At 39.9% G+C, this 15,706-nt stretch overlaps 1 protein-coding gene across 1 annotated transcript in view; it reads right to left on the reverse strand.

The window, feature by feature from the left end:
- The window catches only part of MGAT5 (alpha-1,6-mannosylglycoprotein 6-beta-N-acetylglucosaminyltransferase), a 112,302-nt gene that overhangs the window by 12,387 nt on the left and 84,209 nt on the right, over window positions 1–15,706 (reverse strand). Inside the window, exons 12-13 of the mRNA XM_059852582.1 lie at window positions 10,017–10,166; window positions 2,275–2,421 (exon numbers count right to left, since the gene is read on the reverse strand). Coding sequence (XP_059708565.1) covers window positions 2,275–2,421; window positions 10,017–10,166 — 297 coding nt within the window. The remainder of the gene's footprint in view (window positions 1–2,274; window positions 2,422–10,016; window positions 10,167–15,706) is intronic.

Genomic DNA, 15,706 nt, shown 5'->3' on the forward strand with positions numbered 1-15,706 from the left:
CATGGCTGGCTCCCAGAGATGTCCTCCTCACCCTGTATCCTTCAAATGTCAAACATTTCCTGAGTTCTGTGAGCAGCAGTGAAGAAAGAATAATTTTTATAACCAGGGATGAATTCTGACTCTCATGACTGAGAGTAGAAGAGTAATGTGACCTCACCAAGAGTGATAACCAATATTTTACTCACCCCTTGGTCAGAAAACAATATCAATGAATGCCCAAGAGGGTAACTAAGAAAAGCTGTATCAGAGTTGCTTTCAGAACTGGCAGCACAGCTCAATAAGTATTTTTTGTGACCGGTCACCCAGGAGTGAGAACATGCACATGAACACACAAAAGGGAGCAAAAGCTACAGAAGAGAGAAGTGGCTCACACCAGCCTCAGAAAAAACCTGCATTTTCAATAAATACCAAAAAAACCCACAGGATGGGTTGTTTACAAGCAGTGTTTATACAGCTGCCTCTTTATGCTGTCGTTAGGATAAAAAGACATTGCAGAAGATCTGGAGCAGGAAGCAGTGTCTGTTGGAAGAACCTTCCCCTGCACTAGGAGACACACTGTACTTGATCTTTTCTTCTGATCTGCCAGAAACTGTTGCATTCACAATTAAAAAACCCATTAAAAATAGCCATTGCATTTTGCTCGTGGAGAACAGCAACTTGCAAAGGTTACTTTACAAAACCAGAAAGGCAGACTTCAAATTCTTGTATGGACAACCATGTCACAGAACCACACAAGCTTTTTGTTCTTCTTTACCCTTGAAGAATGGAGAGAAGCATTTAAGGGTTTTTTAATCCCAAAGAACCAGCACATGGATTACTGGCAATTGGACCTAAATGCAGTTGTGAAGATCAGTCAGAGAAATGGTTACTCTCAGGACAGCTCAGCAGGGCATGTGAAGGCAGCAATATTTGGATATATATGAAATACTCTGGACTTGAGCAGTCAATAGGGATTATTTTTCTGTACAAGGTACACAGCATTTCTGTCAGTGCAGACACATGCCATCAGGATTTCTCATGGCATTCCAAGCCCTGAAATTCCCACAAAGCACTTAGATGGGTTCAGATTATTTGCTGAGCCTGACCAGTTATGGTGTTTGGGCACAGAACAACTGGAAATGACACAAAAACTGAGGGACTCACAGAAGAAAAGTCTTGAGAGGTGTCAAGCTCAAGGAAAACGTTTGAACAGGCTTTTATTGCCTTATTCCTGTCTCCTTTGCTAGCAACACAGACTGAGAGAAGGGGCAAGCTTCAGCTTGTACAGGACATGAATTCAGTGTATAACAAGAAAGGCAATTACAGCTGTGGATCATAAAATTGTAAAGAATTTCTGTTCCTGATTGAAAATGGGAAACTGTCTTTGGCTTATCAACCAGCAGGTGCTGCTCAGGACACAATTTATATGGCCCAAGCATAAGCTGAATCATCTGCATGTTACCTGAGAGCTTTGCCATGATGCAAATACATAAAGAACATGTGTTCATACACCTGTGAGCAAGCCATGGCCACACATGAGTGCTGATGACAGAAATGGCTCCATGACTATTGAATGTTTACAAGTATAGGCTGAGTTTTACCTACACTGAATAAAAGAAAAATATTCCAAAGTCAGTGCCAGGATGAGGGGTTAGTTTACTTAGCTTCAGTCTTCTCTCACTAGACCCAAACACACTGACTGTTTTAAAAGCTTGGAGATTGGTTTTCCTGTTTTCTTCAAGAGTCAGTTCTGCAAAAGTCTTCAGCATTTAACCACAACCACAGTGGGTGACCATTAATACCTTAACCCAACAGTGCCTGAACAGGTCTTTTCTGAAGAAAAAAAAAAAAAATCCCAAACCTCACATAACCACCCACAAATGCCCTTTCATAATTTGCTTAAACCCCTATTTACTTCCTGCACAGTACACTGCAATGTCTGTTTCTTCAACAAAATAAAACCACTTTCAAATGATGTATCAAAACTACATGATCTGTTCCTGGGCAGAACATCAGGTTTCCAAGAGAAACTTCAGTTTATGATGTCTCAATAAGAAGTAGCAGAAAGTCCCCAAAGCAAACCTAGAGGTAAAGACTGAAGTGTGCTAACAACACCATTTTAATTGTCCTACAAAAATAAGGACTGATACTCCCATCACTGACTAAAGAAAAAAGCAGCTGCACACATCTGGCTATAAACTTTGAATGTTAATGCAATTTCTCTTACACTCTGTTACTAAAAGAAAACCCACAAGCATTTTCAATAAAAAAATTATCAATATTGGTAGAGCTTACCTCTCGGAGTGTAGGTTTGCCTTTGAAAAAATCTGTGTTTTTGCTGCTTTTTGGTGGGTTAAATCTTAAATTTAAGAAAGCACATCCATTGGCAATAGCCTCCAAGGGAGCTGGCCCTTCATATGGAAATCCAAGACCAACAAACAGCTGAAAAATACAAAACAAGGGATATTTTAATTTTTGTTATTCCCAAAAAAGCTAGGAGCTAGCAAAAAAGAAACAAAACCACATTCTAAATGTACCAGCCTGAAGAAAATGCAATGCTAAGAAGAAAATGGGAGCAATTCAGCAGCTCACCACCTCCCACCCAAGCAGTAATGGAATGTCCTGTAAAACACATTTGACAATCATCATCTGTAAAACCTGAGGTGGTTTTTCATGGAGCTGAGGCAACCACAGACCCTTTTAGGGCTTTTTTTTAGGCAGGGTGAAAGATTGGTGATTTGATTGGGGTTGAAGTGGAGCTGCTGGGGCTTTCCTACAGGCACAGGCTCCAAAGCAGCAATCTCCAGGAGCAGCTGCACCAGTGTTTTCCCGACCCCCACACCAGCCCAGCCGCCGGCTTTGCCAACACAACACGCTCCTGGTACACTAATTAAGGCTCCTAATTAAAACGGTAGGTGGCAGCAAACAGCAGCTCACGACACTGGACAGAGGCAGCAAGAGCCTGCAGGGGCTTCAGAGGGTTCAGCCTTCAGAGGCTTCAACGCCTCCAAGGGAAGCCAGAGCAAAAATCCATCCCAAAGCTTTTCCTCCACCAGCTGAGATTCCAGATGCTCTAGAAAAGGCACTGCTCTGCTCCAGTGAAAACACATTAAATGGTTTTTTTGAGTTGTCTAAAAAAATCTTGACCCCTTTCCTGGCCAAACATAATGAAACCTCCTGAATTAAATATAGGATTCTTCATCTTCATTTGAATGTTTGTGTGTGGTGGGAGAACTACAAGCTCTGAGTTGGAACAGCAGTTTCTCAGTACTGCTGCATAACAACATGTGTTGTTGTATATATATTTATCTATATATATCTCCTGCTTTTACCAGGAAAATAAAGCACAACCTTCATAACTATTAGAGTCAGGCAATCAGGACACATATTCAAGGAGGCCAAGGCATCCTATTCCACATTAAATCTTGTGCAACACAGAAATGAATCCCAGTAACAGAACATTCACAGCTGGAGGCCCTTCCCAGGAGCTGATCCTCACATTGATGCATGAACCTGTAGTCAGCCCTGTCGTGCAGAGGCATTGCAGCATCAATCCTCCCCAAGCCATGGCAACAACAGTATAAATTCAGAGTTGGCTCATTTTAGAAAAGCAAGTTAACACTTCTCAGCATAGCTGGGGACATGCAATTTGCACTGCATGGAGCTGAATATTCTAATTTCAGTTCTCAATATTCAGGTTAAAGAAGTTGCAAAAAGTTTCTCAACTCTCTCAGATTTAAATCTTACAGAAACTCTCCAGTGGCTGATAATAAAAAGATGTGGAAGCTATTTCTATTAAAGACAAATTATATAAATTCTGGTTTTATATATGGCATAAAATATACCAGCTTTCAGTCAGAGAATTGCATACTACATATAATCTCAAAAGAGGGAATTTACAAAAAGGTAATCTGTTGAAAACAATGAATTAGGAACATGAAACCATTTCATGCAGTCTGCACATAAAATATTATTTATTTAAGCTTCTCCTTAGTTCAGGTAGAAAACCTGCTGAGAACCAGCAATTAAACCTATCTGAAGTATTAATTCCTCCTATGATCCTGTGTTTGTCTGTTATGTTGGGAATGCTGGGTTGTTTGCTTAGTTTTGCAATTTTTAATAAACTGCTGCTGTGCACTGCTGAGTTCTGTGTCTGACTGGTCCATTTATTTGGGAGGAAGCTCCATGGGAAAAGAAACATGGGTTTGTGTTTTGACAGCACTGAGAGCACTGCCATCACTTAATCTATAATAAATAGCTTACCACCTGTTTCCCATCCATTTTCCAAGCTCACCTCTAAGCAGCACTGTTCCTTTGAAGGAAGAAAGAAGGATGTGGCTGATCCCTAGCAAAGGGTGTGTGTGTGTGTGCTGCCTGCTGGCCTGAGGTTGCAGCCTGCCTCACAGCTGCCTGCAGCCCCTCAAATCCTTCTTTCAGCCCTTTTATCACCCTCCAGCACATCATCATCAAACCAGCTGAAATTCCCAAACTCAATCCAAACCCTTCTCCAGAAAGTTGTCCCTTATAAAGTGTCCTTGCCCACGGCAGGGGGTGGAACTAGATGATCTTTAAGGTCCATTTCAGCCCAAACCATTCTGTGAGTCTCTCTATGATTAACCTTCCTTGGTTAGGGAGTCATTATTTTTGTCTGGTATAAAGAGCAAAACAGAAATATCTTACATGCCTCAAGAAAGTCACATTCATTATGATTAAAAGAGCAAGTATTAGAGAACACAGGCCTCTCCTGTAACTCACAATGCTCTCATTTGCTAATCCTTTGAATTACATGCAGCTTGTTATTTCCAGAAAGGCTAAAACAATCTGTCAAGGTACTTCCTAAGAGTATGCAGCAAATGCTGCAAGTCACTAACTGAAAAAGAACTGAAAAAAAGAAAAAACCAGACATAACAGTCAACCATTTTCAGGTACCAGTGAAGCAAACATCATCCTCAATACAGATGAGGCTGTGGGGAAGACAAGGCTCTGTCCCACAGAGTGAAGATTTAGACCAGGCTGTGCTTCCCCTAATTTGTGATGTACACTGCTGCCTCCAACTCTGCAGGTGCTGACTATGGCTCTTAGGGTAATTTCTCATCAGATGGAGGCTGGTAACCCAGCCCACCATGGGAAGGCACCTGCACCCTAGGGCTGAAGATCCATGTTGCAAAACTCCAAATGTGACTGTGTTGGTAACACCACAGTGGGAACACCTGGCTAAAAATATTAGTGCAGATCTCACTCTGTCAGCTGCAGCAGAACTGCTATGCAGAGGAGAATTGCTTTATGCTTTACTGGTTGATCAGTGCTTGGAAAAAATTCATAATCTGTTTTTGAGCATTTTTCTCACCTTTCCAATGTTTCTGAAAGCAAAAGCCATTATTTTTCCTGGACAGCTCTGAGTGGGCACACGGCACAGCTGGCTGTGCAGGCTGACACCCCACAGAACGTGGTGATTGCCAGAAGGAAGCTGCACTGTAAAGTCAATCTAAAAGAGATGATTGCCAACAAATACAGGAGTAGAATGATCACAGAAACAGCAATGTGGGGTTGGCTCTTTTTAACCCATTCCTTTTTACCAAGGTCTGCTACCCCAGCATGTCTGTGCCTGTAGGTCTGCATGGAGCAGAGAAGGGGATTTGTGTCTTCAACAACATTGGCTCCACTTGAGTAAAGTTGAAACCCTTAATAGTTTGGTTTTCATAACAAAGGCTCCTCAGGAACCTTCTCCACCTTTGTAATGAGCTGAGCCTCTGGTTTGGAATGTCAGACTTTTGAGTTGGCCACCCACCATCACACCAGCCAAGACAGCACTCTTCTTGCTGTAATGGAAGGGGTCCTCTGACAGTGCAGTAGTTAAGTGGAGACACAAAAAGTGACTCACAACCCCTCTCATGAAAAGTAGTATTTTTGTTATGTTTTGTTTTGTTTTTGGTGGAGTTTACAGCACCACATCAGACTACTATTGATATAAGTAAGTAAACAGTCTTCCTAAATTATAGCCAAAAGTATAAAGTAAGGAGTGAATGCTTTACTTCCCTGACTGTAATTGTGACTAGCTGAATAGTTAAGAAAAAAATTTCATATTCCAGAGAGCAAATGCTCTAGTTTTACACAGAGGAGTGTTTATCTTCTCCTCTCCCTTTTCTAGCATTACTGCACTTTATTCAATTTATTCTGCCAGGTTGGTAGGTTTATCACCCCTTTAATATGCCTCCTTATTCAACTTATATATTCTCTTCTAAACTCCAGAAAGAGGAGTATAGCAAAGGTTAACTATCTTTCTATATTCTTCTCATCAATACAAAATATTTTCTGCAAAAGTCAATCCTTTTGTGATTCAAAAAAGTTGAGAATAGAATCACTAGGTAAATATCTTTTCAGCTGATTTTATGAGGTGTAAATATATATTCCTTCAAAAAAGGCAATATGAAAACAAAGTTTGTTTGCCTGTGTCTGTGTAAGCAGGGTGTTGCTCCTACTTTTATTAATCCCCATACAGAAATAGCAAAACCCACTTAAGTAAAAGAATTTGAACTCTCTGAAAAATTCACAGTGACTTGAAGGAAAAAGTTGCATCTGAAACTTTCTCAAAAGGAGAAATACTTCTCAAGAATTCAACACTGGTTCCTCCAAGAGAGCCTGGTCCAACTCCTCCAGCTGCCCACTTGGCAGGGAGCCCTGTGAGCTGGCAGGAAGGCTGCCAGCTCGCCTACCCCATTCTCCTCCGACGTGATGAATGGCTTTACATCTTCTCATTAGGAACTGCAGACATGGCTCCTTTTTGTCATGCTCCACACAGCTGAAGCAGCCATGATGAATCCCAAACAGCCCCTCCTGCCTGCAGAGCTCCCTCCCTCTGAAATGTGCTGCTTTACAGCACACACAGAGAGAAATGGCAGCTGCACGCTGCCTGGAATAACTGTGTCCTACCACCTACTGCAGGGACCAAAGACATTTTGGGAATGCAAAGCTCTGATTAAGAATCACAGGACTGAGCCCTCACCTACTGGAATTTTGCTGTCTAAGGACAAAGTGAAGCAGTGCAGCATAAGCTGACACTTCTGACTAGGCTGCACCATGTGATTTGTTAAATTATTATTTAGCTCTCCCTTTCTGAAAGCCAGCACATTTGTCAGCTGACCCAACAAAAACCTCTTAACACAGAGCTGAAATCTCAACCAATGACAGACAATTCTTGCCCATGGTCTCAACACATCTGAAGGTTTCTGGAAGTTTAAGGAGAGAGGTTGCTGTCTCCCCATGATGCTCCAGAGGAGTACTGCACCCAGCCTGGAGTTATGGCCCTGATTATTCACACACCTGCAGCACAGGGACAGTCTGGCCACAAAACCCCATAACTAAATTCATTATCAGACTCTGACTTTAGTGAATAAAGTGATTATGATTAAAAAGTGTCCTTGAACTTCACTGCATGCATGTGCACACACACATGGGGCTCCTCCAGGCACAAAGCTCCTGTTCAAGTCACCTTGATTTTTGTGAGAAACCTGCACTTATTTTAGCAATTCAGCCCATGATCCAGCTGACATAAACACAATTGACCCACATAGGCAGCAGATGGCCACTGGTGACAGGTGAGCAGTGTTTTGTACTAAGCTGTGTTCAAGTATTGCCTCTTCAAGGGTATCAAAATCTGGAACTGTGAATATGCAGGCAGCAAGAATACTTGGAGCAAGTGTCTGTTGATCAACACTGACAGGTAACCATATGCTGAGGCAGAACAGCCAGAGTACCTATGACACACAAAGCATCAGCTAGCAAAAAAAAAAAACAAACAAAACCCACCCACCCCAATCCCCCTCCAACTGAAAAGTCAAAAAAATGAGATGGGAGATCTCAGTTTCCACTTTCAATCCCAGGATGCTGCTGTTTTACTTTTTCTGTTCAATTAGATACATTGAAACTGTATTAGACAGGAATAATAAGCAAAATGCATGATGCAATAAGCCATATTTCATTTCATTTCGTTGCAAAATCAGAAATATATTGCACTCTCATTTCCATGACAATACTTATGTATTAGGAGAAGCAGATGGACTATTAACAGCTTATCATCAGGGCAAAGTTTTGTTAGCCTGGCTGTATCGTAAATAAATAATTTCCCTAAAAGGAAAACAGCTTTTGTCATTTGCAAACCTGCTAACAAAAGTTCAGAAAAGCCATATAAAAATATTGCTTGCAAATGTAATTTTTAAAACCTTGACTTCCTGATACAGGGTTCTGAAACACATCAATGATTTTCTCAGTGCTATCCTCTAAGAAATGAAGCAAATTCTGAAAATTATTTCCCCCAATGTTATGAAGGAAAAAACCAACCATAACTAATGCACAACAACAGAATAAAAATCATTAAAATCTAAAATGCTCTAGGACTCTGACAATAGTACAGCACAGATCCATGCTTTTCACCAGATACTTTTTGTGAAAAAATAAGCAATTTACTATCTCAGGAGCACTTCATAATCCCAGCACAGTCTCTTCTATCTGATGCTGCAATTACTGCTCAAAATCTGGGTGGAAGTAGTCTGCTCCCTCCTGTGTCACAAAATCCATACAACTAAAATGTGTAACATGTAGGTATCATCTTGAATTTGTCCTAAATTGAATGTGTCTTTACACTGCACCTTAGAGCACAGCAAATATTACCAGTAACAGCTAGATGAGACATCTAGGTAATACTGAGAAGCAAGCTTTTAAATGTGATACATGCAAGATGGCTGATAAAAAAACTAGAGAAAGGCTTAGTTAAACATAGCTATTATATGAACAGGCACTTGTAAGGGGACTTCAGCAATTCTACAGGAAGTCCATTTGCTTATTTTACTATTTCAGTGAATAGAACACATGTTTTTTTAGGAAGTAGTCACTGTTAATGCTTGGGGGTTATTACAAGGTCAATATTCTTCCCACATTATGATTAACACAGGGATTTCATACTCCACACAGGCAAAAGCTGTGTAATCTCACATTATCTATGACGAAAGCAAATGTTGACTTTTTAATATGCAACATTATGTGTATCTGCATGCATCAAGCACATACACACAGTGGTTGCACTTAAAAACTCATAATTTACCCACAGCTGTCACACAGAGATGTCAAATTACCATCATTTTCCCAAGTACTTCAAAAAGGAGATCTCTGCAGTTGTGTGGGAAGCCTAAGAGGTGCTTGCTTTTTTCTTTTCTTTTTTTTAAAAGAGATTTTTTCTGTGGAAGTGCACAGCAAGAAACTATCAACAGCGGTGCACTTCCACAGATATTGCTAATTTTAAACACACAACCCCCTTCTTTCATCAACTTGAAGTTATACATGCTATTTAAATGTAGTCTACCAAAGTGTTTGAATGCTACAAAGTGCCACAAAGATTCTGGGAAGGGCAGAGAATCCCAACAAAACCATGGGGACAAAAGTTTATTTCCATGTATATCCTGTCCCTCATCTTCAGTGCCCTGACTCTGGAGCCACAGGCAAAGCACTTGACAACAAGCCACACTCCTGTGCTCCCTCTCTGTGCCCAGCTGAGCAGAGGAAGGACATGAATGGCAAATGAGGTGCTGCAGCTCTGCTTTTCTCCCTGAGAGAGCAGGGTGGCTCTGGGTCAGAGTCACTGGGAGGGCACAGCCAGTGTGAGCCTGTGCAGCTTTTGGGTGTTACCTAACCTTGACCTCAGGCACGTCAAACACAGCACAGTCTCAGCTGATAATCTCCTTGAGCTGAATATCACATTCAAGAAAATGAAAAATGCATTTATCCCTGTTCCTCAAGCTGGTTGTCAAATGGGACTGTAGGTTGTCATCCCAATTTTCTAATATGAGCTGTCAATCCACCAAACAGAGACATGATGAAAAATGTATTCTTGGCACACAGAACACAACTTAAGCTCCTTTACACATGATAATTTTTTTCCAGTGCTTTTAAATTAGGAGCTTATTCATAGGAGGTGAAATGCATGCACTTCAGACACCCTCTACTTGGAGATATTTTTTGCCACCACTCCTGCTTGACAAACTTACTTTGGTTTCCCTCAGCAGAAACTGCAAATCCCGCCCGCTGAGTATTCCGTGGTTCTTTACATAGCCAGGAATGTACATGGTGCTTGTCCCATGAACAGTTCCATGGACCTCCATATAGGTGTGGATGACATCCAGATAAGCCTTCTTATCCTGTAATGGCAAGGAAAAAACTCTTTTCAGTTGTTATGAATTTGAAGAGGCAATATTTAATCAGAGCTGGTTTTTTATCTCCTGTACCACAAAAGCCAGGGAAAGAAGTTCACTCATTCTTATTTGATTTCTGTAATGTTTGATCTTTCATTACATTATTAGTTTGGTTTTCTACTAAACTGGAAGAAAACTGCAGCTTTTTCACTCATAGCTGAGGTATAAAGAAATTAATATCAAGGCCCTCTTAATTTCTAATTGGACCCCAGGATGCCATCAGACAGCTGTAATCTCAGCATGCTGAAAAGATACTTGGCCTAAAAATACCAAAACCCCATTTTGAAATATCAAATTTTCACTGTTTTGGTCAAAGATGCAAAATAATTATCTTCTTTGAGAAGAAAAGGGTGAATGTCACCTTAGTAAGATGCAGCCTTGCCAACGGAATACTGATCACACCCCTTTATCTAAATACCCAGTGTCTGAGTTCCATGAGAGACCTACAAATATTCTGCCTACCTGAAGCTTTAAAGGCATTTTGGAAAAGACCCAGAGAAGAGCAATGGCTTTACTGTTGCATTTTAAAAAAAATTAAGAAAAAATAGTACACCATCCTAGTTTGCACACAAGAATTACTTTAATTTTCAACGCCATATGTTTTTTTAAGTTTTGAAGACTACTGGCATTCCAAGGCAATTAGCTGAAGACTGTATTTACACGCAGTCTGCAACACAGATCAGAAGACTTTCCCTCAATATTTGCACATAGTCTTAGTAATAGCTCTGAAATCAGGCAACAAGTTGCTGTACTTGGCAGCGAGCAAGTTTTCACCAATTCTACTTTCACTCGCTATTTTTGTCACGTAAATTCTGTGCACAGTTCCTGCACAGCCCCGTGTGAAAGCTGGCCAACAATTTTACTGAAGTTCATTCAAAGGACAAGTAGACTGGTGAAAATCCTGTCTTTTCCAACCCTGGAGGAGCAGGTGTCACACCCAGGTGGATGAGTGCCACTTCTTCCAGCTTCCTTGCTGAATTCACTGCTGCAGAGTGTCTTTAATGTGTGTAACAATGGTTTCTCCTCTCAGCCTGCTCTGCTGGTGACCTGCTTGTGCTGGGCAGGATGGGCTGAGCCAGCCCTGAGTGCCCCTTTGGCAGCTCTGCCAAGACTGCACCAGCCAGACACTGTCCTGAGCTAAGCATTACATAAACCAGCCAACAGATAAAGACAAAGATGCTTTCTTGTTCAATGTGACTGCTCTTGTTATTAATTAACACAATTTATTCCAAAAACCTAAAAGCTTGTTCCATTTTCTACTTCAAATTTGAATTACTCTGTAAGAGATACTCCTGACATAATTGCTAAAATACCATAATTAGAAACTGTGAGAAACTCGTACACTTTATCAAGAGAAAATCCATTTAGAACTTCTTCTTTGGAAATGAGCATGAGAAATATAAAAGGAGTGGCCTGGTCTTGTTTCCAGAGGGTACCTTAATCCTGCCTGGCTTTTAATACATCCAGAACTTTGGAGTGCTCAGGGTTCTGAATGGAAGACAAGGCAAGGAAACAACAGGTGCTACTGACATGATCCACCTGTAGCAATAACACCAAAGCACTTGCCTAAGATTTTACTGGCTCATGACACAATTCCTGGTGACACAAACACACTCTAACTCAAAAAAACCCAAACAAACAACTGAGCAAAAAGCAGCTAGAAAGAACAAAACCTAGATTACCTAAAATTGCACTTCTTTTCAAGACTGCATTGACAATTTTACAAACCTTCTACAGAATACTTAACTATTGCAAAATGACATTAACCATGCACAGACTTCACTGGGAATAGTACTTAGGCATATAACTGACTTCTTTCCCAATTCAGAGTCTAAAACCACAAATAAAACTTTTATTACCCAAATAAATTGATAATTTATCCAACCAAAATCTCACTCTTTTATTTCCTTACTTTGAGTCAAAACCAACTGCTTTCATAACCATCTACAAAGCATCATAAAACTACGATAAGCACTTTATACTTTACCTAAAGCTCACTAACATTTGTCTCCTTTTGCAGTTAAGTAATCCTGAATTTCCACATTCCTTGAAGCCAAATGTTATTTTGGATCATAAAAGTATATATTCTAGGAAGCCACCTCAAAAAAATGACCAGGAAACATAATCAAATTCTAGGCATTAAAAAGAGTGAATTAGAAAATGCGAGAGTACAAAAATGGCATTTATAAATAGAAAGGCTACATGTAAATAAAGCAAGAAATGTGACTTGCAATCAAAATACTAACATTCCTTCAACTATTTATCTGCTTCCTGAGCTGCTCACTTGGGAGCAGATATAATTGTTCTTTTCTCTTAAACCACTTGAAGTTTTCTTTCTCCAAGCTGGATTCAAAGAGACAAGACCATGGGCTGCTGGGGACTAATGCCAAGCTGACACTGCCTGCAGTTTGTGTCAGCCTCCACTGCTCATCCTGCTGCCCACACTGCAAACCTAGACTTAGAGGGTGGAAGAGAATCATATTTTAACAAAAAGGCAAATAATTTCTCCTCAGAATCAAAATGGAAATGTAACAGTGAGTAACAGCTACACAAACCTTTTCTGAAACAATTTTTCAGCAGCTGAAATAAACATGCCATTCAGAAAAGTACTTTTTGTTGATCACTGACTGCAGAACTGCTATTACTGTTCATCAATCATTTCCACCTGCTTTTAAAAGCATCATGATAAGGCCTTTCTCATCAAAGAAATCAACTGACAACTGTTTGATAAGTCTTTCCCCAGGACAATGCTGACAAGAAGACACAGTAGGAAGAGGTAAAATTTTAAGTTTGATGGGTGAATAATTTAAATATAAAACCTATAAAAATATGTGGTGGAAACACAGTTCATCAAGAACTAAACTCTGCTTTTAGTTTTCTAGTAGCTGGTGGTAATTAACAACTCTGCTTTACCAACAGTTAACCAGTCCAAGGTAATGACAATATTTTGGAATTTTGGACCATTTGGGTGCCCTCACAGAACACCAAAAATTCAGCACGGAATGAAATTAAGCATCACTAGAGGCCAACTGCATTACACAAGAGCTTGATTCAGAGTCCTGAACTGCTTTATGGCTTGAAAGCTCAGACTGCAAACCATATGTAAAACAGCCCATATATCCAGCCTCGCTTCCTTGCATTGAAAAATTCAGAGGCAATGGTTTTATAAAGCTTTTATTACAAATGAAATTCAGAAAAGCAAGTCCTGGGATACGTCTTTGTGTATATCCTAAATGCATACTGTAGAGGAGTCCCATCATCTGAGTGCTTATCTGTAGAAGTGTCAAGTCAAAAGTAAGCCAAAATGCAGTGTACATGCAATGTATGACAACCAAGATTGTGGCACAAACATAATCTCTGCTCGAGAACTGTCACCCTCTCAAAGACTTCTCAAGACATGCCTGAATAATGAAAATCCTGTCTACCAGGGAGCTAGAAGAGTGCACAAAGGCTGGGGAATATTAAGAGATTTAAATGCATAGAGTGTTTTGCAGAGGTAAATCACAAAGAGTAGATTACTCTCCTCAAAGTCAAATATGAAAATTTCAAATTTTTAAATTTGAATTTGCCCAAAATTCCCAAATGGATGCGGAGAAGATTCAGTGATTCATGACTGGTAAGTATGAATTCTACACTGACCAAGAAATCTGAAATTTAAATAAAGAGTTAACTATGTAACATAATCCATTTATAACACATTAACCCGTCAAAATGATAATTACAATTCTTCCTGCCCAAGGAAATCCTCTCTCACCAAACTGGTAGCATTTTCCAAAGAAGCCAATCAGCTTGTTGGAATTCTTTGAAGTTCTTAAAGGAATTAAATCTCTTGGGGAGAGATTGGGAATCACTCTTAGGAATGAACAGTCATCATGTAAAAGAGAACAGAGAAGTGACAAAAGTATGCTGTCATTATTCACACCAACAAAATTCAAACTAACTTCAAAATGTTGGATAAAAGCATCCTAATATTGAACACCTGGGGTTTTAAAGCTTTTTTTAAAAACCCCCTCAATAGTCTAAGGGACAGAGAGACTAGAAAAGAAACCTGATAAATTGAACTGTCTCCAAAACCCAGGAAATAAACTCTCCAACCAATTAGTCAGGTTAGAAAACTGACATTACCTTATTAGCAGCACCGGATGCATGGGGAATTCTCCCAAAGCAGGCATACTCAATAACTTAAGAGACCAGGTTATATTCCTGAAATTAATGCATATTCATCACATTTTCTGAATACATGCACATGTGCTAATTATTGCCATGGACTTCTCTGGGTATAGTTCTGCTCTTTTGATGAATTTTTTCTCCTTGACAGTATCTGAAACATGTCATCAAGACATAATGTACTTCTCTTATCCTTCTTTTCTCCAACACACAATCCTTGTTCTCAAAACTAAGATATCAGCCAGTACCTATTAATCACTAATACAAGTAAACAAGGAGGCATTAGCTGGCACAAGACTTATTAGCCTCAGACACAGGGAGTTGACACAAGGCCACATTAATCTCTGGCATTTGTACTAAGCACTGTATGGCACAAAACTAAGCATGAACCATGAATATGGGGATCATATATTATATGCTCAAGTTGAAAGTATTTTCCAACATCTTTCTCTACTGTTGCACTGACTTTTCCTCACAGAAATAAAACCTGTTTGGTAATTTAACTAAAGTGACAGAAATGTTGAAAACCAGTCCTCACTTCAAGTGTGAAAAGAACCCCCTGAGCTAACCAGTGTCAAGAATGAAGACTTTGCATTATAATAACACATGATTATGGCCCATGAAAAAATCAGTCCATTGTTCTGTAGCAGTCAGTCCACTCACCAAGCAAGTAAATGATAGACTTTTTTGGAAAGAAATTCAGAAATAAAGAGAATATTATTGAACTATTCTGTAAAAACCATTCCCTCTCTCCCTCCTCACACACCACTGCACTTGTGGTCCATTTTCTCCAACAGAAGCTGAAAACATTGGACAGTGTTCTGAGAGGGGTAAGAAGGATCCAAGACACAGGACAGTTTCCACTGCTACACACAGAAATCTGCAAGAAATTCTTTAACAATTCTTCAGGTTGAAAAAGGCAACTTGTCAGAATGTGAGGGAGGTTTACAAACCTATAGCTGGCATAAAGAACGTGGATAGTGACTGACTATTCAAAATGTCCTGTCCAAAGAAATCCAAACAAAGCTCACAGGGGACAGGCTTAGAAAAATGCCCAAGTTAACTATTTCTCCTGCAACGGGTCAGAGATTTGAGGAACTCCATGGCAGAGAAAGCTGCGGAGGCAAAACAAAGTTTGCAAAGGTTCCTGATCAAACAAACACTGAAATCACCTCTTACTGAGATCTCAACAATGTGTGACCAGACAGTTTATCAACAGAGAAAGAGATTCAGGAAATACACTGAATTAGCAGAGCTGGAAAGAGAGAATTTGCAAGGGAAGTATTATATAACTTTGCCAAGCTCTTGCTCTTCCTGAA

This window comes from Haemorhous mexicanus, chromosome 8 (genome assembly GCF_027477595.1).
Source record: "Haemorhous mexicanus isolate bHaeMex1 chromosome 8, bHaeMex1.pri, whole genome shotgun sequence".
Lineage (NCBI taxonomy): Eukaryota > Metazoa > Chordata > Aves > Passeriformes > Fringillidae > Haemorhous > Haemorhous mexicanus.